At 49.9% G+C, this 22,550-nt stretch overlaps 1 protein-coding gene across 4 annotated transcripts; it reads right to left on the minus strand.

The window, feature by feature from the left end:
- Nucleotides 1-6,787: 6,787 nt before the first annotated feature.
- On the minus strand, nt 6,788-15,544 carry TMEM18 (transmembrane protein 18). 4 transcript variants are annotated; one of them, XM_032430140.1, is made up of 5 exons: nt 15,418-15,544; nt 14,037-14,157; nt 12,337-12,391; nt 9,661-9,754; nt 6,788-9,574 (listed from the first exon to the last, which is right to left on the minus strand). In XM_032430140.1, the coding sequence occupies exons 1-5, from the start codon at nt 15,472-15,474 to the stop codon at nt 9,485-9,487; spliced, it is 417 nt and encodes a 138-aa protein (XP_032286031.1). In that variant the 5' UTR covers nt 15,475-15,544; the 3' UTR covers nt 6,788-9,484. The 4 variants fall into 4 exon arrangements, with proteins under 4 accessions (XP_032286031.1, XP_032286032.1, XP_032286033.1 ...); XM_032430141.1 differs by having other exon boundaries at nt 14,037-14,229; nt 15,418-15,505; XM_032430142.1 differs by lacking the exon at nt 15,418-15,544 and adding an exon at nt 14,916-15,187 and having other exon boundaries at nt 14,037-14,229.
- Between the last annotated feature and the right edge of the window lie 7,006 nt (nt 15,545-22,550).

Consider the following 22,550-nt stretch of genomic DNA (forward strand, 5'->3'; position numbering starts at 1 on the left):
ACAGGCCTCCTACCTAATAAATAAAGACCACAGAAGTCTTCTTAAAAACAGAGATGCTTTCAACAAAGAGCCTGAAACATGAAAAAAAAAAGAAAAAAGCTAAGCCTTGATGTGCTATAATGGAAAAGCATTATTTTCTCTTGAAATTGCAGTTTGGATTGTTACCTACATTTTAGTTCATATGGAAACTCCACATATCTGGCCGTCAGTATTTCTTAGTGTAGTTATTGTGACAATAACAACCAAATCAAATTTTATTTTTTTAAGTTGAGTCTTGAAAAAATTCATATATATATATATACATATATATATAATATCTTTGGTCATTAATCACTCACCTGTCACTGCTGTGAAACCATGAACCTCTGGCATCTGGGAGGCTGCAAGGCTGGGGATCTGCTGCCCCAGAGAGCCTGATTCATACACAAACTTTTGTTTCTTTCATTCAGTGGGACCGGGAGATAGAGCCTGTGTGTCCTGGGATCTTTCTTGTCTGACTCCACTTAGTCACGACTCAGTCATTTGTGACGGATGGACCCTACAAATCACACACTCTGTCCTCCCGTTTCCCCTGCATTCACTGTCTTGCTTCAAATCCTCCAGATTAAATTCTATTTATTATCCTTCTTCTGGTTTATTTTACATCAGGAATTCTTCTGAGGGACTAGAAAAAATACTGACATCCCTAGAACGTGAACTATATCTTGAAATGCAAGCTTAAACATTGACCTTAGAAAGAAAAGCAGCCATTTGCCATAACACACCTAGAAGAACTGCATGGGATCTGGTAGTCAAAACAGGGCCAACCTGAGACCACCTGCCTGTGAGCCGACCCCCTCCCCTGAGACTGCCCGCACATGGACACCCTCTCCTCTCCTTCCCTTTTCTTGTTTGCTTCACACCACCACCCAGCAGCCAAAATGGGGCCTCTCTGAAGTTAAGTCTATGTTTTCAGATGCTCCGTTCCTCATCACAATTTCACTCTGGACCCCAAGTTGTCATCAGAGGGGAGAGGAGGCAGGCAACTCAGGGGTCGACTTCTTAGATATAATCCCAATATATAATCTATGGAAGCAACAATTGATAAGTTAGACTCATAAGTGAAAGAAACTTTTAAGAGATGAGAAGACAAGCCAATGGTTTCTCCTAGAGAAGTTTTTAATAATAAGGGGCTATTATCCAAAATACACAAGAGTCTTAAAACAAATATAAGAAAGCAAATAACCCAATTTAAAAATGGGCAAGAGATCTGAACACAACTCACCAGAGAAGGTACAAGGATGGCAAAAAAGCACATGAAAAGATGCTGCACATCACAAGCCCTCAGGGACATGTAAATTAAAACAACAATATGATACCACTGCACACCTATGAGAATGGCCACCGTCTGGAACCCGGGCAACACCAGGCGCTAGCGAGGACGTGGGGCAGCGGGAACATTCTCTCATCGCCGGTGGGAACGCAGAATGGTGCAGCCATTATGTCCACACTCAAACCTGCACACAGATGTTTACAGCAGCTTTATTCATAACTGCCCAAACCTGGAAGCAAGCAAGACATCCTTCAGTAAGTGATGGATAAATACACTGAGGTCCATCCAGACAATGAATATTGTTCTGAACTAAAAATAAATGAGCTACAAGCCATGGAAAGACATGGAGGAATCTTAAATGCATATTACTGAGTGAAAGAAGCCAATGTGAAAAGGTCACACACTTGATGATTCCTACTATACAATAATCTGGAAAAAGCAAAACTTTCTAAAGACAGTAAAAAGATCAGTGGTTGCTGGGAGTTGGGAGGGGTGGATGTCTGGAGCACAGATAATATTTAGGGCAATGAAAAAATATATATTTAATACATATATAATAATGATGCATGCCATTATATGTTTGTGTGAAGCCAGGTAAGTGCATCAGCAGCTGCTGAGTGGAGGCAGACCCTAAGTCAAGAGGGTGATGCAGATATTCAAGAGCACAATCTCTTGATTGCATTTGACCTTCTGGGATTTGGGGCCCAGTTGGAACCATTATTTATGTGTTGAACTGCTGTTTGCTGGCTCCTGATGATGCGCCCCAGATGGAGCAGGAGATTCAGGGGAGTGGGAAGGGGTCCACAAGGCAAGCTCTCCCCAGTCTTCTCCTCGGTGTCTCAGGAGCTGTGCGGGCACTCTGAGCCCAGATGTGAAGCCAGTGACCAAGATGCTCCCCGCAGCTTCCAACTTAAATTAACCATTAAAACGCCTTCCTGAAAAAAAAAAAAAAAAAAACCCCCTCCCAGGAGACTAACCTTGGCGGGCCCGGGACCGCTCATCTGCAACAAACACATTATCCCCTCCGTTTTCAATCGCCTTTACTTAAGCTTAATCTTTAAGAAGTGTTCCAGAAACTAGCAAATACGTTATAATTAAGTATGTTTATTAATGCACATGGCGTCCAGGGCCTGGGCATGCATGCACACTGGGGTGGGCGTTTCCTAGGGTGATGGAAGGTAATCCAGCTACTGTTTCCCTGTGTGTGCGTGCGTCTGTTTATTCTGCTTCTGGAGAAGTAAAAATTAACTTTACAACATAATTTGGACATGGTTAGCTTAGTTCAGGTAATTCTTGGTCTGTTCCCTTTAGATCAGATGGTATGTCTCAATCAAAAGTATTAGACTTCTCTTTCTGGACAAGTGACAAGGCTTTCCCTCCGCCAGCCTCCGCGAGGCCTCGGCCACCAACATCTCTGGAGCACTAGACACAGTGCGTTCGCGCCCTCTGCAGGTTTCAGAGAAAATATACTTTTACTCGACTGAGAAGAACAGTCTTGCAGAACTGAGGAGAGATGGGGGCTCCACATTTTGGCATTTTTGTCTCACAGCTTGGGAAATGGCCTGCCGTGTAAATGACCGCTCAGGTTAGCTCTTCCCTCGCACACCTGTCCTTCTCTCCCGTTGAGCTCCTGGGCTGAGCTGACACTTGCTGCCTCCCGGGTCCTGGGTCTGAGGCTTAGGACTCGATCCATGTCATCTATCGCCAGCCCCACCAGGAGCAGCTAATGGACACGCCCTTTAGGGAAACTTACTGCATATCCTACCTTCTGACCCTTACCGTGATCTTATTAAATGAGTATGGCAGGCATTAATACACACTTTTTTCTCAAGGGGAAACTGAAATTTAGAAAAAAAAAAAGAAAAAAGAAAAAATAGCAATTAGGCTGACGGTGTCTCTCTAACAAGTTCTGAGAGCTAGAAGTCAAAACCACCCCCTCCCTCCCCCAAAGACACCCTCCGTCCAGGTCTTATTTCCCCTAAGATGCTATTTTAGGTCCTTGTTAATTTTGTAACCAAGTCTCTGGGAAGCAGCATTTAACCCCTTTCTCTTGTGCAGGAGATGGAAGTCCTCACATAGGAGACAACTGAGGCAACACCGCGTGGGTCAGAGCCGAAACCACGGCCAGATGAGCGCAGGTGTCTTCACCCAGAGTCTGTTGTTAGACGTGGAGATCGTGCTCAAAAAGCACATTTTTACAGTTGCCACGTGTGCGATTCCACTGCGCAGCAATTGTCCCGGAAACTCAGCTGAGTGTGTAAGGGTTTTAACTTGCTGTCAACATGACGTCGCCTCACGAGAAGGGTGGGGCGTGTAAAAACCCCCAGCGCCTCCGGAAGTCTCTCCCGCGGGCAAACATACCTGTGTTCCCACCTTCTGTTGTCCCCAGGGTCTCAGTGATTCTGCTCAGTCCGGATCCCAGGGAGTAAACATCCCATACTGCTTGTCACGCACACCCCGACGGCCAGAGGAGGACGCACCCCCTCCCTCCCCCTTCCTCACGCGGCTCCAGAACAGACGACCAGCTACAAAACCAAGTGAAGCAGGGGTGCAGGCTGAAGGTCACGCTGAAAAAAGACAAATCCCATGTGTCCACTAAATATATTTCAAAAATGTAAATCTTCATATTATACACCAGCTGTGTTTTTAGAGATCCTTGGATAAACTTTTGTATAGCAAATATAAACTGTCTGAATTTACTATTTTTTACTATTAAATGCATGTAACCTCAATCAACATTGATTTAACATAAATTGACTGACAACTTTGCTTTAATCATTCTGACATCAGTAACTACTTACAGGGCAGAATGTAAAGAGTAAAGAGCTGGTCTTAGTAACTTTCGCGGGTAACGCAAGTTTGTGTAAGCAAATAAAACCCCAAAAACCCTTAACATTAGCCAAAATCTATGTAAAATAAGTAAGTAAAATTGAAAATAAGTAACTGTTTTGAACTAACTCCATTATTACTGGTTGTCACCCTTCTGCCAGGATGCATGTGACACAGCAGACTTGCTTGTTGGCTTGCGACGGGGGTGAAGTCTCAGCCCTCGGCGGCTCGGGTGGTAACTACATAAACACAAGAATTTCTCAAAGTTCTAAACTCTTTTAACAGAGGCCAAAATCAAACCCCAAACTGGAAAGAGATTTTTGCCTTACATGTGTTATTAATTTTAATATATAAAATTAGAAATACATTTTTAAGAGGCAATATTGCAATAAAAAAATAAAGTGTATGAATAGATTATTCACCAAAAAACACAAAATGTCAATAATCATTTGAAAAATTTTGGCTTACTGGTAACCTAAGAAATGCAAGTTAAAACAATGAGAGAAAATTTGTGCTTACTCATGGGAAAAGTATTTTTTTTAGTGTTGTCACCGAGAGTAGACGGGGTCAAGGACACATGTTCAAAGATGCTTCCTGAAGCCTGACGTAGCAATATTTATCAACTTTGATAAAATGTTTACATTTTGACTTAATTTCACTTGTAGGATTTTTTCCACGTCAATAATTTTTTAATTCAATTAGCCAACATATAGAGCATCACTAGTTTTTGATGTTATGTTAAACGATTTATTAGTTGCCTATAACACCCAGTGCTCATCACAACACGTGCCCTCCTTAATACCCATCACCCAGTTACCCCATCCTCCCACCCCCCTCCCTTCTGTAACCCTCAGTTTGTTTCCTGGAGTCCAGAGTCTCTCATGGTTTGTCTCCCTCTCTGATTTCTTCCTCTTCAGTTTTCCCTCCCTGCCCCTATGGTCCTCCATGCTATTCCTTATGTTCCACATATGAGTGAAACCATATGATAATTGACTTTCTCTGCTGACTTACTTCACTTAGCATAATCTCCTCCAGTCCCATCCATGTTGATGTAAAAGTTGGGTATTCATCCTTTCTGATGGCTGAGTAATATTCCATTGTATATATGGACCACATCTTCTTTATCCATTCATCTGTTGAAGGGCATCTCGGCTCCTTCTATGGTTTGGCTATTGTCCATGTTAACAATTAACATGTAAAGTATGCCTCTGAAGTCAGAGATCTTTGTGTTGTTTATGTTAGGAAAACAAGTAGAAAAACTCTGAATCTCTAGTACCAGTAATTGCTTAAGGAAATTGAACTTACTCGGTTTGGCTACTATGTAGTCATTGAAAATGATGCCATATATTGAAATATGACTGATAAAAGGAATTGAAAAAAGTATTTTATAAGAAATTGACTTTCAGGGAAAATGTAGTATTTCCTTCTGTTCCAAATACACCGGAGATTATATAAGAAGAGCAAAGCAGACGTGGGCAGGCTGGAGCCCCCACAGCCAAGGTTCAGGACCAGGAGCAAACCCCTCAAGTGGTGGGCAGGGCTCAGGCCCAGGAGGACACGCCCAGGCTCCCAGGGATGGGTTAAGTGCACAGGAGACCAGGGCCAGACGCAGCTGGGAGAGAAAACAGCCAAACCGGCTTAAGGGGGTCGGCCTGGTGCCTGGGCTGTCCCCACGCAGGGGCGCAGGTGGGGACGGCTAAGTCACCCTCTGTGCCTGGGCGTGATCCCCAGGCTCACAACGGAACGGGAGCCCCGAACGCCATCCCCGGGGCATTTCGGAACCGGGTCTGGAGGCTGGAGGCGGCAACGCAGGGTGCGAGGCTGGGGACCCAGAAAGGAAACTAAAAACAAGGTGAGCCAGGCCCGCGGACAGGAAGGCAGCGCCGGGGCATTTCGACGGTTGGAGCGCGAAGGTTCTCGGGTCCTGTGCCCCTGGGACCGGGGCTCGCTCGAGCCACTGGGCGGCGCTAGGACGGGGACACGAAGCCCGGAGGAAACCGCTCGCCCAGACGAAACGCGGAGCCGGACGCACTGCCGGGCATTCCCGCAGCGCCGATCGGGCGGACGCGGCGGCAGGCAGAGCGCCAGGCGGTCGGCCGCGCTCGGGGTCTGCGTCTCCGCCCGGCCAGCCAGGCTCTCCGGGAGCCGCGTGCTCGGGGCTGCGGGCCTGCAGCCCGGCCTCTGGCAAGTGTCGCAGCTCTCCGGGGATGCTCTCGGGCGCGGAGCGCTGGGCCGCCGGGGAACCACGCAGGACACGTGAAGTCCGACCCAGGCGGCGCACGACGGAACCCCGAGCACCGGGGACACGCGGGCGGACGCTGGCCGGCCAGGCAGCCACGGAGGCAGCGGCCGCGCGGTGAACAGGCCCGGCGGTGCGACGAGGACAAGAGCTCCTGCGCCCCGACCCGAGCGTCGTGGAGCATCGTGCTGCGCTCCGCTGTGCAGCGCACGCCAGGGTTTGCCGAGGTCTGCTGAGATCCCTTGTCCTGGGCCGCCGGGAGGCTCAGTCGGTTACACGCCCAACTCCTGGTTTTGGCTCAGGTCATGATCTCAGGGTCGTGAGATCGAGCCCCACATCAGGCATGGAACCTGCCTGGGATCCTAATAAATAAATCAATCTTAAAAAATAAAAGACCATTTGTCCTTACTGTTTTGAGGGTTAATAAGGCTTGCCACTGCTTCCCATTTTTCCCATACCTAGTGATGCCACAGGCACTGAAAGCGTGTTCTCTAAAACGTGGTCAAAGAAGGACGTTCCGGACAGGAAGTACTTTCCCAAAGGACAAAACAGCTGCAGGGGCCAGCAGGTGGCTTGGATCACCAAAGCTCCTTGTCTGTGGTTAAGTGTCATTTCCACTGAAATTCCTTATTCTAAATCCCTACTCAATAATACTCAATTAAATTTTGTTAACTCTGAATTTTTTTATAAAGGGTGAGAACGTATCACCATGTCCTTGCCACTCTGTCAATAAATTAATGCAGGTTTACATGTTGCTTTCTTACTTGACGCACGTCTGTGCCTGCGCTGATTTTCTGACAAAACTGAATTTCTGGGTTTGTGAAACTCAACGGCAAGTGCAGGATGAAGCAGCCCCACCAGTGGAGCCAACATCTGGGAGCTCCTGCATCGAGTACACAGAAGTCAAGGCAAATGTACAATTCTGGGCGAAAATGCGAATATATCTTTTATTTCACAGCAATCAAGAAATTGAAGGTGTCACAGATTTGGACTACTACAGTGTGTTTTTATCGTAAATCTCGTCTTTCTGTAAATAAACGTCTGCTTCACTTGGACAGCCGGGGAGACGCCCTCTGGACCTTTCCCTGCACACACCCCCACCCTAACTCGGATCCAGTCAGCACGCTTCATGCTGCTCAACTCTCTGCCAACCAGTTTGGTTCGAAATCTTCCTCAGCATGAAAGACACTTGTTCATACTGCAATTCAAGCCACCGAATATGAACTTACGAGACGGGTAAAAAATAAGGTGTTTTTGTGTGTGAAAACAAAGTACAACTGCCCCCCTCAAAATTACACACATGCAAGTGGAAGGACAAAAAGGCCCCGTCACATTTCCACAGTGTATAGGCCAAGTAAGGATGCTATTACACTAGGAAATTCAGACGGCTCTGTACTGTGACCGTCCAAATATGACGGATAGTGAAAACGTAGCGTGGCCTCCTTACGTCCACTGCGGCCCCTCCCACCACAGGCCAGGACAAGCTCGTCCTGCACCTGCCCTCTGCCTCGCGTGTGCTCACGTGGTTCCTCCCCTGGGCCCGGGGCCATGACGTGGGAGCTCTTCGGGAGCCACGGCACCAGTCCACACCTGACGGGGGGCTTCCACACACAGGCTGCAGGCACAACAGACTGAAGATCGGACAGAACACAGAATGCTACTTTTAAGTCATTTCTTATGTTCAATAGAAAAGATAACGTATCAAGAAGGAACTGGGAAACACATCAGGGTAAAAACACTGGATCTATCTAGAAGATTCTATCAACTCACTTGTAAAACTGTCAGAATTCAGGAAATCATTTCTCTACTAAAAGTCCATGATTGTCCATGAAAACATTATATATCCGTATTTCAAGATTGAATTTCAGAATCTTTCAAAGTGTCCTCTTAAGTTGCTAAATATAAATGCTTTCATAAGGGCATTTTTTTTTTAAAATTTGAAGAATATGTTTCACTTGGGAATAACAATCTTGTTAAAATTTAGACAACTCCTCACAAACTATTTTTTTTCAAGCCCACATCGAGAGCCGGCAGCATTCCCTTTATTGAACACTGCACTTTTAAACACCTGGGTGTCTCTACTCACCTGTGGTCCTCCAGCTAGGTCCACACTGGACAGAACCAGGAGCATGGGCCTGGAAAGTGGACACTACAAAGTGAGAGCAGACCTGTTCTAATAAAATTCATAGCATGTTCCTGAGCACCCTAATTTATTTTTTAAAAAGTGAAATCTAGAAAGGAATATAATCTTGCTACTTGTTATAAAAATCTATTAGTTGCAACACTTTCTATTTCTAATCTTACATCCTGAAAAACTCGCTCAACGGGCTCATTCACATACTCTCCATGGAATCCGGACTTAAAGGCCTTCGTACCGTAACACTTGTAACTACTGTGAGAACCCAAAGGAGCTGCAAGCTTCCTCTGTCCGAGGGCCGATTGTGCGGCGTTCCTCCTGGGACTTGGCTCCCTGCGCTCAGAAGTGCATGTCTTCTCAGGACTCTGCTCCCGGGGTCTCGTGTAAGGCGGCTCTGGCCCAGGCCTTCTCAACCTCGGCACTGCTAAGGTTCTGGGTCACATCGTCCCTAGCGCGGGTGCTGCCCTGGTCACCGCAGGAAGCCCAGCAGCATCCCTGGGCTGCAGCCCTCCAGGGACAACCCAGAATGTCACCGACTTGGCCACATGCCACATGGACGGCCACCGGTGGCCACGGCCCCGGAAGTAGAGCGTGCAGGGGGTGATGGTGCCTACGCATGGGCAGCATTGTTTATCACTTGGTTCCAAGTCATCACATTGCTTGAACGCTTTTTAATTACCAGTAACCACGCAGATGACATGAACAACTCAGCAAATTAGGGAGAGCTCTGCACAGACCCACCAATTTATACACTTTCACCAGGAAGACACTAAACATCCTACACAGACCCAGGCTGAACAAACACTCACAGGGACAGTAGCATTTATTTTGAAGAGCAATTGTAAGGTGTGCTCGATGGCGCGAATGCTCCGTACAGACATGAGTGGGCACTAACAAGGAAGCCCACAAACAACGACGTGGAGGAAAACTGAATTCCGCCAAGAAAACCACCACAACCGTTCCGGCATCACTCTTCTTTTCTTTTCCTTTCTCTTCTCTTCTCCTGTAGGGTTTTCAGGTCAGCCATCACATCCAAAGTCTTTCGGACCCACATAATCTGAAAACAACCATTGTGAGACGTGTTTAGAAGTGGGAAGCACACACAGAAAGAGAACTGGAACCCAGAGGCTGTAACACACATACCACAATGATCATGGCGTTGAGCAGCAGTGGTGCCGAAAACACTATGGAAATGAACATCCCCCGTGAATCGAAATACTGGTATTTTGAAAATAACCTGTTTTAGGAAAAAATTAAAAATTACTTGGCATAACAAAACAACGTCGTTACTGCTATTCTCTAACATGAGGCTTCTGGACAGCTCTTAGGTCAACGAGGGCACCTCCGCCTGCCCCGCGACCGAACCCACCCGCAGCCCGTTCAGCAGCCTGCCCACACTGCCCCCGTCAGGAGCGCACAGTCAGTCCCACAGCGAAGAAGGCTGGGACCCAGGGCCCCGGGCAGATGGTGGCGGGAGTAAAAGCCATCAACCCGAGGGTGTTCTGGGCCGAAGGAAACACTTGCGCACTCTGGTTAACAGCGATCGGACGCCCACTGGAAGGTGCTCCAACAGTAACAGCTCCCAGGCTTCTACGGGCCATCAGGTCCCGAGCTAGTCCGAGACGGGTGCAGAGCCGGCACTCCGCCTGGGTGAACTCTCACCTGCCCGCTGCTTCCACACAAGGGGAGGCTCAGGGACACTGGGTCATTCAAGCTGCCCGAAGGCAGGGCCAGTAAATGGCAGAGGCCGGCCGATCTAGGCGTCCCTCTGCGGCCAGCACTGGAACGTGCAGATCCAGCACTGACGAAGTAGCCCACAGCTCATCTGCTCACTGACGGGAGCAGTGGCCGTGAACCGGCAAGACAAGCCATGCTTAGAGCTTACGCCACAGGGGAAGGGGCTCAGATCATCAAGTCAAAACACACGTCACGACTGATGTTCTGGAGAGAAACGAAGCGGGAGGGTGCAGATTTGGGCGTGGACTGCGGAAGGCTCCCGATGCTCCGTGTGTGTGAAGCCAGGAGCAGCAGCTGAGACTGAGCCGTGGCCACGCTGAGGCCGCTCGCTGCCTGGTCGAGGACCCAGAGGGTCTGGGACCCGGGGAAGCAGGGCCCGGCTCGGGAGGTGGCGCTGTCACCCGTGTGAGGGCAGGCACCGGTGGCAGTGGACAGAGCCACACTCATGGTGTTTCAAAGGCCAAGGAACTCCTGGGAAATCTCCATGTGATGAGAAAGGTCTCCAGCCTAAGTCATCAGGAGGAGAAGCTGCCAATGCGAAGACGGGGCAGAGTGCCTTGGGGACAGCTCTGGAAGGGGGCTGGGGGAGAGGTACTGTCCTGGTGCTTGGACGGCCCGGTGGCGAGGCAGAGGGAGGAAACCACAAAGAGCTGGATGAAGAAGCTGGCGGCACGGTGTCCTGGAAACCAGGGAGCTGGTGGTTTCAGGGGGCAGAGAGTCGAGGCCAAGTAACCCACAGACGGAGACTAACTGTGGGCCGGGCCCCACGCAGACCACGTTGTCACGGACAAAAGCGTTCCTGCTCCGAGGTGGGGTGCGGGCCCCAGGGATAGTGACCCCCGTTCAAGTCTCCTCGTGAAGGATCCTGATGGGGGAGGCCACAGGGCCCTTCCCACGATAAGTGGGTGCCTTGTCAGCGTGCCCAGCTGAGGAGACAGGTTCAGAAGAGAACAGCCAGGACGCAGAGGAGGAGGCGTCGGGGCCACAGCCGTACCCCGGAAGCGCACAGCAGCGTGGCGGACAGGCAGAGCGAGGAAGGGCTCGTGCAGTCTGGCTTCTTCCGTGTCCTCAGTACCTGGCCGAGCAAGGAGGCCCGTGGGTGGAGCACGAGCAGGTGTTGCCAGCCGGGGCGGGGCTGCACACCATCTCGCGCAGCATTCAGCAGCCTCCTGGACACGGCCAGATATTTAGGCTCCAAGGGCAATGTCTTCACCTCTTTCCTGCTCAGAGACTAGAAGTTTTTCCTTTTTCTTTACATTTAAGAGCAATAAACATTTCAGCGCTTAGAAATGTCAGAACCATTTCAAGCTCACAGGTCGTATAAAAACAGTTAGTGGGCCAGATACTGGCTGTGGAGCATTGTTTGAAACCCGCGTCGACACACGTGCGAGGGTCCCAGCTGATGCACGAGGCTGAGGGTCACAGACGAAGCCCTGTCAGTGGGCACAGTGTGTCCAGCGCACATGTGTGGATGTGGGTGCGGAGCTGTAACCAGGGCAGGGCCTGACACTCGAGCAGGACGAAGGGAGAGCTAGAAACGGGGGCAGAGGACAAGCAGAGGGCGGGGATGCTGGACACGGTGGTGAGGGTGGTGACGGTGCTCCAGGGCTGCCTGAGTGATCAAGGCCACAGGCATGGGGGTGGAGCTGCTATCTAAGGAGGGCGGCCCTGGGTCTCTGCGGGGACGATGCTCGGAGGCCTCAAGAGGACTGGGCAGCTCCAGGGAGGGCCGAGGTCTCGCAGCACACCACCCGCAGCCCTGATCACACGTGGACTGCGTTCTCTCTAAAATGCCACTTTCTTTACTCTGCAGCTAGAGCTCCTTTACAAAAGCCCTCTGAACTCTCTCACGCTGTCGTGAACTCTGTTAACTGATCTTCCAACCCTAAGAGAGCCGACAAGCCGTTCGTTCCTCAAACCTAAAGCTATCAGTACAGAGGCCCCTGGCCTCCCCGGGGCTCCAGCAACCGGTCTTCTCCCGCTTCTCTGACTCCCGCGGTCTGCATGCAATGCTCCCGTTGGACAAACCACTCTAGAGTGTGGTTCCTGACTACGGTCAAAACGAGCAGAGCGCTGGCCTACCTCCAGTTCATTGCTGCTACTTCGTTGATATATTCAGCACAATACACTAAAATTACTGGAAAAGAGAGAAACCACGTGTCACGATTTGGATGACTGATTATTCATCATTACAGAATTATACATATTCTTTTTGTAATGATATGTTTCACATAAATACCACAGAATAGCAAAACTTTGATGAGAAATGTAACTTCTATTTTAGGTAAAGTGTGAGGTCAAAATTGGAGAATTTTAAAATTACAGAACACATTCCTTTAACGGAAAAAAAATGAGGAAGGTCAAGACACATGAAAGCCTCGATGGTCTCAGTCAAACAGTGCAAAGCTGCTGAGCATCCAGGTCTGGTGCCTGAAAACCCAGTGTGCACACGCATGCTACTCTGCCTGAGCTCCTACCTGACCCAGTCACGGTTCCCTCGTTCGAGACGCCACACAGAACACGGCTGGAGCTGTGAGACCCGGTGCTTGAAGCGACCTGCTTTCCTCCCTCACGCTTGCACCCACCAGGGACACTCGTGACACCGCCCAGCGGTACTGGCGGCCACAGCCGTCCTGGAGCCCAGAGTCAGAAGCAGGCAGCTGTTCCAACCCTGACCTAGAGCCTGCTTACTACTGCATGCTGCATACACCGACCTGCAGAACAACTGGACACAGTGGGTCACGGCAAAGTGCTGCCGTGAAAGCCCGATGCTTTCATTTGTTGGGGAAGTTAAAATGTGCGAACCTTCCTGTCCTTGACCAAAATCACAAAACAGATTACACCAGGCTTTGCAATCTCTTGACTCCTTCCTCCACGAAGGGCCCAAGGAGGCACATCAACAAAGCCAAAGAAGAGAGACAGAGAAGAGAGGAAAAGACAGGCTGAGACACAGAAGGCGTGGAGCAGAACAGCACCATCTCTGCCAGGCACTCCTCCCCAGGTGACAGTGTCATGAGTCTCGGCTGAGCCACCCAGGGGGCTCAGTGACCTGGGGTTTAGGGAACCTCTCCCTGTTTCATCCATAAAAGTGCGGCAAATGATGCTGCACTGAACAAAATCAATCGTGCTGGCCTGAGAGTTACATGAATCATAGAATATGTGCACACATGTAGGACATCACCTACTTACTGTCCCAAGTGTGCAAAGTCAGCCCTCTCTTCACCCTCGAAAATAACAAACCCACAGAGTTAAGTTTACAAGCTGGTTCTAACCTGCCAGCTCACTGATCAGGCCGTCGCCTTCCTCCGAGCACAGACCATGCTCGCTGCAGGGAGTGCTCATCCTGGCCCCCCCAGCACACACATGCTGATGGCTCACGCCCGCACGCCCCGCACACCCCAGTTTAAGTGTTCCTGCACAACGTGAACAGGGCCCCTTCACAGTGCTTCCGGCTGCTCCTCTTTTTGCCGCCTTGTACTTATCACAGTTGAGAGCAACACAAGGATGTCTGAAAGGACTTCATGCACGCTGGGGTTGCCCAACTGAGCTCTTCGAGGCTAGGGAGGTGTCCCCCTGACGTTCCTTAGTACACGCCTGACCACAGCCCTCAGGGGCAGGCAGGAAGTGGCGACTCTCCCATCACCTGCTGTACGGGAATACTTGTGCAACACAAACTCACTGCCTCACTCTTTCCTAAGACAAGCTCTCACTGAGATGCCGCCTGGCACCTGGCCATATCACACAGCAACTGAAGTCACACAACTGTTGTTTATTCTACTCACCTAAGCACAGGAAATGTCCGACCTGTACTTCGTACCTCTGGGACGACAGACATGTGAATAGCAGGCACAGTACGTGGAAGCCAGCCAGCCCTATGAGCCAGGGCTCCGTCCAGTCTGTCTGCTGCAAGACACACCGCGTGAAACTCATCATCTCATGGTCGTCAACTCAAATGGGGGCCAGGCTTCACGACTCCTGGGTCAGGGAGAGCAGTGGTCCCTCACTCCTGAGCATCCAGAGCCCTTCCCCAAGGCCTCACAGAAACAGGTGTGGAGAAGGAAGGGGGAGGAGGGAAACGGGAACCCTCTACACTGCAACCGCGGTCCAGGGATTTTAAAGAAAAACGTCAGTAGTTTGATGTTTGTGCACACAGAACTGACTGCACCATGGACATGCCCCTTCTGTTTACTGAACAGAATTGTGTTTTTAAGGTTTCTAAGGATCATCATCCCATGACTTAGGAGGAAGTTAAGTGTCTCGTTCAGGGGATGCACTTGGTTACTCGAAGACTTAAAACACTTTAGACTAATACTTAAGGCCTTGGGAAATCGGAGGCATCCCAATTTGCCAGATTTTATTTTCCCCAACCTTTCTAGCAACCTTCCAAATAGTACCAAGATGTTGTGTCTCCTGCACTTTACGGTGGGCATGTCTGCACCCCCAGATGCTCAGATCCCCCTAGAGATGCTCAAATCCGCCCCCAGATGCTCATATTCCCCTCTTCAGATGCTCGGATTCCCATCCCCATAGGCTCAGATTCCACCCCCAGCCAGATGCTCAAATCTCCCCACAAAAACGCTCGGATCCCCCCAGATGCTCAGATTCCCCCCAAAATGCTCAGGTTCCCTCCACAAGCTCAGATTCCCGATGCAAACTCATACCCAAGCCCTGCCCTTCACTTCTCTCCAGCAGAGGAGGCGGGACCTGCCTCGGGGTCCCGCAGAGCCCTCTGGACTCTCTAGATGTCCCCTGCCGCTCCTGCACGCCTCGCCTCGGCACGGTAAACTGCCCACGACTACCTGTGCCCAACAACGTGCAGAGGGGACAAGAGAGCAAGGCGGAGGAGAGGGCGTGGACAGCGCGAGGGCAGCACCGGAAGTTCACGCCGCCCCACATCCCGGCAACTCCAGCCGCGGTCGGTCCACACCGCCCAGACCCGCCCCAGCATCCCGACAAGCCCTGCCCAGGAGCGTCCCGCCCACCACCAAGCCCCGCCCACGAGCGACCCGCCCACCAAGCCCCGCCCCGGCGCGTCCCGCCCACCGCCAAGCCCCGCCCCCACGCCCCATCCGGTGTAGTTGGTGTCGATAGCGGATGCGGGCAAACCCTGACTGGCCCCAACTACCGTCGCCCGAACTGGAGGTCAAGAAGGCAGTAAGTTACCGTGATCACGGCAGGAATGCTGACAGGGAAAGAGCTGACTGAGAAGGCGGACGGCATCGTCCCTGGAAAGGCCCACCCTCACCACCACCGTCTTGCCATCCCCGCCCCAGTTGGATAACACAGGGAACGCCTCCGGCGTCGCCTCTCGCGGGATTTCCACTTGTCGCGAAACCCGCTCAGTCCCAGGCATCTCGCGATATCTCCCTGTGGGCCCGGTATCAAGTCCACATCTCGCGGTATTTTAAAAGTACGTCTAATAATGAAACTGAAAGTAGTTTTCGGATTGTCTTCCCATCCCGGCCGGGGGAGGGGGGAGGGTGAGAGTGTCCATAGTTCTACCCTAGCCGGGTGGCGCTCTGCAGAACCAGGGGCGGTTGGGCGTCCCTGCCTGCTTCCGACGCCAACCCCGGATGACCGAGGGGGACAGGGGGCCCGAGGGGGACAGTGACCGCGCTCCCGGCGGACCGAGGGGACAGAGCCCGCGCCCCCGGGGGCCCGAGGGGGACAGTGACCGCGCTCTCGGGGGACGGAGGGGACAGAGGCCGCGCCCCCGGGGGCCCGAGGGGGACAGTGACCGCGCTCCCGGCGGACCGAGGGGACAGAGTCCGTGCTCCCGGGGCCATCCAGGGGCTGGGAGGGACGCACTTTTTCTGGCCAATGGCCTGTGGGTGCACGCCCCTCCCCTGGGGTTGTACGGGAACGCGGCCTGAGCGCACCGGGGGCGGGGCCTGATTCTGCCTGACAGGCACAGGGGGTGAGGGTCCTGCCGGCGGGGACCTCCGTTGACATGAGGGTCTCAGGATGCTCTCCCACCCTCAGCCTGGAGGCGCGTTCAGATCGCTGCCCGTCACTCAGCGTCCAGAATCCTGTGCCTCAGGAAATGGCTCGGGACACGAAAGTCAGCGCCGGGCATGCGCCACCAGGGGCAGGTGACGCGGTGTGTGCGGCCACCTGCGGGCTCTCAGGAGGCCCACCTGCTCCCGCAGGGCCCGACGGCCGCGTGCACGGACAGCCCCGCCGCCCGGGCGGGGTGGAGGCGGCGCGCGCTGAGGAGGGAAGCCCGCCCGGGCCGCTGGGCGCTGAGCAACGCTGAGCGGAAAGGTCGGAGGAAGGGCTTCCCGGCGGTGGTGTCCCTGAGCTGCGGAATCAAACAGAAATTCAGCCCTGCGGGGCTGCCCCGGCGTCCGAAACGGCGTCGGGTGATGGGCGGTCCCGCGGGTCCTGGCCTCAAGGTGCCTCGGGGCTGCATCTTCGGGGACCACGGCGCGGCCCCGCCGCTCGCTGCCGCGTGCCTGCTGCCCCGCCTGGGGACCTCGGAAAACACCTGCTGGGCCGAGTCCCGCCCCGCTGTGAACACTTCCCGAGGATGCCCCTGGCGTCTCCTCCCCGCCCCCCCGTGCCACGGGGACCTTGTCTCCTTGCACGTTTCAGACGCACTTTAATCTTTCCCGTGGTCAGGCGCGTACAGCCTTCCCTGCACCTGCCCCTGGACGTGGGCTCCGTAATCGTGGGTTTCACACAGCGCTGCTGTTCCCGGTCTGGGGCCACATCTCCCCAGGAGGCGACCTTGCCCCCGGCGGCCCCCGACCGCCGAGGGATGCTGCGGGGCGGGGCTGGCTCGGCCGCGCGGGGGACCGGGTCCAGTCGAGTTTCAGTCAGGCGCCAGCAGGGGGCAGCACCCCTGGTCTCGGGTCCTGCTTGTGGAGCCTTAACACCTCTTTCCATGTTTGCAACAAAATGAATTTTCGAGTATTCTGTTGTTGAATTGAGAGGTTTTAATCTACACCATTTAATTTTAGATGGAGAAGTAATTTTTTCTGAGCATCATGGGAGAGTCAAATCTGTTATTTTTGACTCTCATAGATTGCTGTTGCAAAATTGCAGTCATTTAAAAATGTGCTTGTGAAAACATAATTATGGATAATAAAAGTTTTATAGATTAAATCAACAAATTTAGTATCTTATCTTCATTTTATATTTTCTATTTTAAAAAAAGAAAAGATTATTTATTTGAGAGAGAGAGAGCACGAGCAGGGGGAGGGGCAGAGAGAGAGAATCTCAAGCAGACTCCCCCCTGAGTGCTGGAGCCCAATGATGCGGCCAGATCTCAGGACCCTGAGATCAGGACCTGAGCCGAAACCAAGAGTCCAACGCCCAACCAACTGACCACCCAAGTGCCCCTTCACTTTGTATTCTCCGTAATCCATGAATGTACCCCTACCTCAGTGCTCACAGAAGTGGTGACTACGTGGGTTACACCACACATGGCATTGTGCTGCTTTAGGTGGTTTGTTCCTGTCTCTCTCTCTGACTGAGCCTCTCCAGGGCATTAGCCCATCTTACCTGTCTGCCTATTCTACATTCTCGGCACATGGAGGACATAAAATACACATATAGTGTATAATACTAGAACACAATGACTACACAGAGAAAAACTTCTAGACTCTGGGCAGGAAGGAGTTGAAGACATTGCCCATGGTGCCTAAATACCTCCTACAACAGTAGCAGTCTCTTCCCTCTTGGCTGTGGGGCTAGAAGTCCAAAATCAAGGTGCCACAGGGCCACGCTCCCTCTCCAGGCTCTGGCAGGGTCCTTCCTGCCCTCCTACAGCGTCTGGTGCAGGACACCCATGGGGGTCCTTGGATCTTGGCGGCATCAGGCCAGTCTCTGGCCTGCAGTCCTGCCCCTCCTTGGTCGGCCTTCTCTTCCGCTCAGGACACAGTCACTGGGCTAAGGCCACCCACTCTAGGGTGACTTCATCCACCCTGTTTCCAGGGGATCACATTCGCAGGAGCGGGGATCATGGCTTATCCTTTGGGGGACACCATCAATGTACAATGGTGGTGAAAGAGGAGACAGCCGCTGTAACTAAGGGCACTTGCTCAGGAGTGTGGCATCACCTTAGGAGAGTGGGAAGGGGTTCTGAGCATGATGGTTGGGGAAGAGAGAGGCCTCAGTAGGGTCTCGACTATGTGGGCATCAGTTGTCATTCAGGGAGGAGACACCATGTGCAGGCATATGTCCTCCCTAAGATACAACACCTGGGTAATCACAAACTACCTTCTTTCTGGGACCCTCTGCTAAGTCACTTCAGTCTCCTGCTGTGGCTGGCCCCTGCGGTGACACCCTGTCCCCACGTGCATGCCTTGCCCAGAGCCCATGAGTGTCTACACTATCCTTGCCAACACAATGCAAAGCACTGGATTCTGCAACCATGAGTTTGCTGGGGATAATCGCTCCAAACATTTTTAATGGTTTATTTCCTAAGTGTTGTGGCTGTTTGCAGTAATAATACAGCTTTGTTTAAGTGGGATAATACCTCATCACAACTTTGCTTCCAACTGTCCATTTGCATTCTGCTATATAATTACGTTTTTATGCATATCTTTTTTTAACTGCAGAAACTTTTGAGAATATTCCAAGCAGTTTGGATACTCAGATACGGCAGCGTGCGACTCACTGGTGACAGCTGTTCGCTCAAAACTGGTTGAGTGCAGGGCGTGGACCGCACTCTCCTCCTTTACCACCAGTGTGCCTGGGGATGCTTTGCTTTTAACGTTAAAAAGGTAGGATTTAAAATACATATGTAGTATATAATACTAGAACACAATGACGTTGAAAGAAACCAAAGCCTATGTGACCCACTATCATGTAATTAACACAAATACAAGGATGGTGATTTTCCTTTGCCAATAGATATTTTTAGGTAGACTTTTATTGATTTATTTATTTTAATTTAAATTCAATTAGCTAACATATAGTACATCATTAGTTTCAGATGCAGTGTTCAGTGATTTATCTGTTGTGCATAACATCCAGTGCTCATTACATCACGTGACCTTCTTAATGCCCATCACCCAGTTACCCCATCTCCCCACCCCCTCCCCTCTAGGAACCCTTAGTTTGTTTCCCAGAGTCAAGAGTCCCTCATGGTTTGTCTCCCTCTCTGATTTCTTCCCATCTAGTTTTCCCTCCCTGTCCCTGTGGTCCTCCACGCTATTCCTTATGTTCCACAAATAAGTGAAACCATATGATAATTGACTTCTCTGCTTGACTTATTTCACTTAGCATAATCTCCTCCAGTCCCATCCATGTTGATGTAAAAGTTGGGTATTCATCCTTTATGATGGCTGAGTAATATTCCATTGTATATATGGACCACATCTTCTTTATCCATTCATCTGTTGAAGGGCATCTCGGCTCTTTCCATAGTTTGGCTATTGTGGACATTGCTGCTATGAACATTGGGGTGCATGTGGCCCTTCTTCCACTACATCTGTGTCTTTGGGGTAAATACCCACTAGTGCAATCACTGGGTCATAGGGTAGCTCTATTTTTAAAATCTTGAGGAACCTCCACACTGTTTTCCAGAGTGGCTGCACCAGCTTGCGTTCCCACCAACAGTGTAGGAGGGTTCCCCTTTCTCCGCATCCTCACCAACATCTGTTGTTTCCTGACTTGTGAATTTTAGCCATTCTGACTGGTGTGAGGTGGTGTCTCAATGTGGTTTTGATTTGTATTTCCCTGACAAGTGATGTGGAGCATTTTTTTCATGTGTCTATTGGCCATTTGTATGTCTTCTTTGGAGAATTGTCTTTTCATGTCTTCTGCCCATTTCTTGACTGGATTATTTGTTTTTCGGGCGTTGAGTTTGATCAGTTCTTCATAGATCTTTCATACCAGCCCTTTGTCTGTAATGTCATTTGCAAATATCTTCTCCCATTCTGTGGGTTGTTTTTGGTTTTGTTGACTGTTTCCTTTGCTGTGCAGCTTTTTATCTCTTGATGAAGTTCCAAAAGTTCATTTTTACCTTTGTTTCCCTTGCCTTTAGAGATGTGTTTTGCAAGAAGTTGCTGTGTCCGAGGTCGAAGTGGTTGCTGCCTGTGTTCTCCTCTAGGATTTTGATGTGAGACAGGATTTCCTGTCTCACATTTAGATATTTCATCCATTTTGAGTTTATCTTTGTGTGTGGTGTAAGAGAATGGTCAAGTTTATTCTTCTGCATGTGGCTGTCCAATTTTCCCAACACCATTTATTGAAGGGACTGTCTTTTTTCCATTGGATATTCTTTCCTGTTTTGTTGAAGATTAGGTGGCCATAGAGTTGAGGGTTCATTTCTGGGCTGTCTATTTAGGTGGACTTTTAAATAATTTTCTCTATTTTAACTTTTAACAATGAATCTTTATTATTGTATAATAAAATGTAACACACTTTATTAAAATGGTTGTTGTAAAATGGTGACAGGTTTACAATCACTGTATATAAGAACTCTTTGAGATATGCACATTTGTTCATGAAATACTAGCATTATGCCCACTCTAAAATAATTGGCTTCCATTAGCTTTGAGAACAGGAACATTAGCAGCATAAGATTGTGTTGTAAATACTTAGGGCTCTTTTTATTCACCTGGAGGGAATTTGCAGGGGCTCATAGCTGAGTAAGTGATTTCTAATGACTTGAAGCAAAACCTTAAACTCCTCTCTCTCTGCCCATCGACACCACTGATGACACTTAACTTTTCCTGAGCTGTGTGGTCCCAGAAAACCATGAAAGTTGATGGCCCACCCCCCCCCAAAACACTTCCATTCCCACAAGGTGGAGAGATGGGGGCTAAAACCAAGGACCACCCTGGTCCTAAATATTCAGAGACAAGCCCCGCTCCATCCTCTTCTGTGCCTCCTTTCTCATAAGACCCCATGATTCTCCCTCTTATTTATGAATATTCAGATCTAATTCAGTTAAGTTATGAACTTCTTTGGGAATAAACACGGCTTACTTTTCCTAAGAATTTAACTGCCTGCCAGAAACATGCATGTGCAGGCTTTGAGCTCCAGAACCCTGTGGGCCACAGCAGAATACAACAGAGGATTTGGAAAGATCCACTAATTCAGTGAGTTAAATAAAGTATGACTTACAACATTGACCACTTTTAGGAGAAATATTCCTGCAAAAACTTAGAAGGTGTAGAAAAAATAAAGAAAAAACGGACATAAAAAGGTCTCCAGAATATCCTGAACATCTTAATCTCATTTTTTTAGTTTTGTATCTTACAAAGCAGAGCCACTCTTAAAGCTTATCCTTCTTAACATGTTACTTAAAATACAATATGTTTAGAGAATTTTACAGCTTTGTGGAGCTTGGAGACCAGATCAGTTCGCTCATTTTATAAACAATCGCTGTTGCGTCCCATACAGCGGGTGGGGGAGTCCACTGAAAGCTTTCCCTTTGGACGCACCAAGCTATCACACTGTATCAGAGGACCCTGTGTGCACATTTTATTTTATTTTATTCTTAAGTGTGTTTTTTCTACACAGGACTAATGAGCATCATCAATAAAGCAAATACGGGAACTTAACATGCCGCCCTGGTGGAGTGTTATTTGGTATTGGCCCATCTCCTTTGCGGTTTGGGTCTCTCGGCTGTGTCATCAGCTCTCCGGAGGAGACTACCAGCCACCATCCGCGTGACAGGATTCCACCCACGCTCCTTGTCCTCCAGTTGGATCTGCCAGCACCTTAAACAAAGCTGCACTTACAATTCTCAGATGCCTTTCTCCAGGGTTACTTTCTTTCTTTCCTGCCCAATCTGCGCTGGAGACATGGCCAAGGTTGTCCAAGGTTGCTTCAGGTCTGACTTAGAGCTCCAGGGTAAACTAAGGGCTAATAATGTCATGCCGCATCCCTGGATAGAAAATCAGCCTCGAGGGCTTTACTTCTTAGGTGATGGTAGGAAGAAGAAAGAGAAAGGGGAAACAGAACATTTCTGTAGCATTTATACAGAGCTTGATCCATGGCATTCGAGTTAACCTAACGTTGATATGAGGAGAAACACACGCTTTCCTTTTGCACAATTATGAAATATTCACCAATATTCACAAACTGCTCTGTGAGTCTTCAAACATTCTTCCGGCTGAACTGTTTTCCTCATTTTCAGAGCAAGTCTTGAATGCCATTCTCAGAAGGAAGAAAGGAACAAAATTTAAAAACACTGTTATGTTAATAGAGTTTAACCCAAGAAAGAAAACAAGAAGTAATCGATTTAAGGGGAAACTCCGTGTATACAAACCTTGAAAGAAGGCGGGACCGATCTCCGTGAAATGGAGAAAATCACTCATACCCCATATATCGATGTA

This window comes from Phoca vitulina, unplaced genomic scaffold (assembly GCF_004348235.1).
Source record: "Phoca vitulina isolate PV1807 unplaced genomic scaffold, GSC_HSeal_1.0 scaffold42, whole genome shotgun sequence".
Lineage (NCBI taxonomy): Eukaryota > Metazoa > Chordata > Mammalia > Carnivora > Phocidae > Phoca > Phoca vitulina.

Bases quoted from the DNA above. Each gene is read 5' to 3' on its own strand.
- TMEM18 (XM_032430139.1), bottom strand. From the start codon at position 15,150: ATGTGGGGCGGCGTGAACTTCCGGTGCTGCCCTCGCGCTGTCCACGCC. The intron at 14,158-14,915 runs GTATGAGTTTGC...TGTGTCTTGCAG, and splicing joins AAGTGAAGGGCAGGGCTTGG to CAGACAGACTGGACGGAGCC. The intron at 9,755-14,036 runs GTGAGTAGAATA...TTCCTAAAACAG, and splicing joins CGGACATTTCCTGTGCTTAG to GTTATTTTCAAAATACCAGT.